This window comes from Bombus impatiens, unplaced genomic scaffold, assembly GCF_000188095.3.
Source record: "Bombus impatiens unplaced genomic scaffold, BIMP_2.2 scf_0478, whole genome shotgun sequence".
NCBI classification, from domain to species: Eukaryota; Metazoa; Arthropoda; class Insecta; order Hymenoptera; family Apidae; genus Bombus; species Bombus impatiens.
In genome coordinates, this window is record NT_176897.1 from 2,045,277 (window position 1) to 2,047,984 (window position 2,708).

General features: G+C 45.3%; 1 protein-coding gene across 3 annotated transcripts in view; it reads left to right on the forward strand.

Moving 5' to 3' along the window:
• The window catches only part of LOC100747773 (neurogenic locus Notch protein), a 190,592-nt gene that overhangs the window by 123,561 nt on the left and 64,323 nt on the right, over positions 1–2,708 (forward strand). For all 3 annotated transcript variants that reach the window (XM_012387648.3, XM_024368741.2, XM_012387649.3), the window contains one exon: positions 1,057–1,212. In XM_012387648.3, coding sequence (XP_012243071.1) covers positions 1,057–1,212 — 156 coding nt within the window. The remainder of the gene's footprint in view (positions 1–1,056; positions 1,213–2,708) is intronic.

Here is a 2,708-nt window from a genome sequence, read left to right on the forward strand (position 1 = left end):
CCGCCATTAGCGGCCGCGAATTGATCTTTCCTTTCCTCTCTTTCCTGTTATCGTGATATTAGAAATATTCAGCTCCTCGCGCGTTCCTCGACGCTCACGCTTGTTACCTTACACCTTACGCCGAACCATTTCACTTTTAAAGCGTCTGTCTAAATTAAGAAATCACGATATTCGGAAAATGGCTTACGCGATACGAACGTCTACCAGTCAACGTACTTGCAATGTCCTGGCCACTCGCACGCATGACGATGGCGGTGTTAAAGCCCAGTGGCTTGGTTTCTTTCACGTACGAACACGGTTACAGTTAGTCGCGGGTGTAATCGCGCATCTGCGTGGCGGCTTTGCTTTGCTTTGTACGCGAACGTTCTAAACATCCGCGTTCCGTTATCGAGATCTAACGCGTTCCAACGTCATTCGATACCTATACTTTGCACGCTATACGTCAAAAGATATCTATACTTTTTTCCTGCTTTTCAATCGCTCTCTCTCTCTCTCTCCCTCTCTCTCTCCCTCTCTGTCGCTCGATTCTTCGAAACTTTAGTTTGGAAATTAAAGTAAAAGAAACGATCTATTAGTGAATTGGTAAATTTTTCACGGAAGCTTTTAAAAAGCAAACGTAAGCTCGATTACCATGATCCATAGACGAGCAACACCGCAATGCCGCTGTAAGATTAAACCCACATCGCAGAGTATTCTATGCAGTCGCAATTGAAATTCCTCGAATGTTCTCGCTGTAGGGAGCAATTAGACCAACTTATAGTATAAGCTCGGTATTTCCAGTAATTTACCGAATGCGAGATTCGAGATTCTCTTGCGAGATCCTCGAGTGTAACGTTTCTAGCTAGACCTCTAGCGGACCGAGCAATACAGATCTTAATGATGTCCATGTTTGGCCGTTGCCGCCGTGTTTGGCGTTCGACGATCGACGCTTTTGTCCTAGAAACGTACGCAACAGCATCTATCGGATTATTCAGGTCCCCTTCAAAATGGCCGACCATCCTCCCCGAGCGATCGGCGAATAATCGGAAGATAAATCGTTACTTTTCCCGTTTCCAGGATTGCTCTGCCATCTCGACGATGCTTGCACCTCAAATCCCTGTCACGAGGGTGCTATCTGCGATACCAGTCCCATCAATGGATCGTTCGCGTGTTCCTGTGCAACCGGATATAAGGGGGTAGACTGCTCGGAGGACATCGACGAGTGCGAGCAAGGTAAGCGAATAAGCGGTAGTTGCAAGTTTCGAAAGATCTGACGATGTTTTTGATTTTTAGTCTCACCAATTCTTTGCTAGATTACGTTTTTCGAAGAGATTTACAATTTCGTAATATCGTACCGCGTATTGCGTAAATGGTCGCGTAACCGTATACTTAACCAATTCGGGACGTAATAAATAAATAAATTTTATAATCGCCTATTTTTCGTTTGTTCGTGGACTGGCGACCCTAACTTTTTACCATGCAAAGTTAGAAAAAATCCCATCTATTCTTATAACGCACGAATCGTTAGTGATAATAAGCAATCGCGACTACGATTATCTGGTAAAGTTTTATTTCGAACGAATATTTATTTCCCATGAACTCAACGAATAAGAACGAACGAACGAACGAACGAACGAACGAACAAAAGAATAAAAGAAGAAGGCAAGTGGTGTTGTTAAAACGGCCGTCTCCATTTGTATTTTATCGAGTCGACTGGAAAGATCGATAATCGTTAGATGAACGCGTATAGTCGTACGCGAAAGCGCCCCTACGGTTCGAATAAATTGAAATCTCGCGCGGATGAAAGCAACAAACGGAGCGATCGATTAATTCGTCGTTGGTTACGCTCTATTCGTTCCATAGACTTTGCGGGTTTCTTCCTCTTCCGTTGTTGCCGTTGTCGTCGATCGCGATTCACCGTTGATCACGAAGGTGGAATTTTCGTCGACCGTGTCGCGTCCTATCCGAGTACGTGTGTCTGTCAGACATCGATCGCGCTTTCCTCGATAGCCGTACAGCGAAAAATACAACTACAACTTTTATAGGCATCGTGTTCCGATAAAATTCTACCAGGGCGAACGTTTACGGAGGTTAATCCGTTCGTTTCGGATATTTTTGACTTTAACGACCCGATATCGTACAATCGCGGAATAAAAGAAATAGATGCTCCTACAATTAGATTCGCGCAAGCGGTATCGCGCTCTTTCGAGAAAAATGTCTCCTCGAACTTCCAACGGAACATCTAACGGAAACGTCGAACTCTATTGCCATTAACGACGCATGAAATCTAACGCAGGCAAAAGACCCGATCGCTGGTTTACGTCCCTCAGATGCTATCGATAATAATAAACGGGGCGAGCGCTCGAGGCGATGATCGAATGATAAGAACACGATAACCGGAGATGCTGGAAATTTGTCGAAATTACGCCAGCCTATCGCGATTGTGTATCGACGGAGACGAGTACACTAGCCATATATAAAAGGACGTGCTCCTCTCAAAGATATTTGAGAACGGTTGCGCGCGTTTCGTTCGTGATCCGATTCTTAAAGCGGCCGTGCGAACACCTGTAGGGTGCAGTGCACCTTAATAAGTATCCTGCGAGGGCTTGCATCTCCGTTCTTCTTCTTATTTCCCTTTCATACTCGCCGGCAAGCTTGTCATTCGTCGGCTCTCTTTTCCCCTTCTGTTCCTCTTGAAACAAGTCAGCGGCTTGGCCGCAAGACGCCGC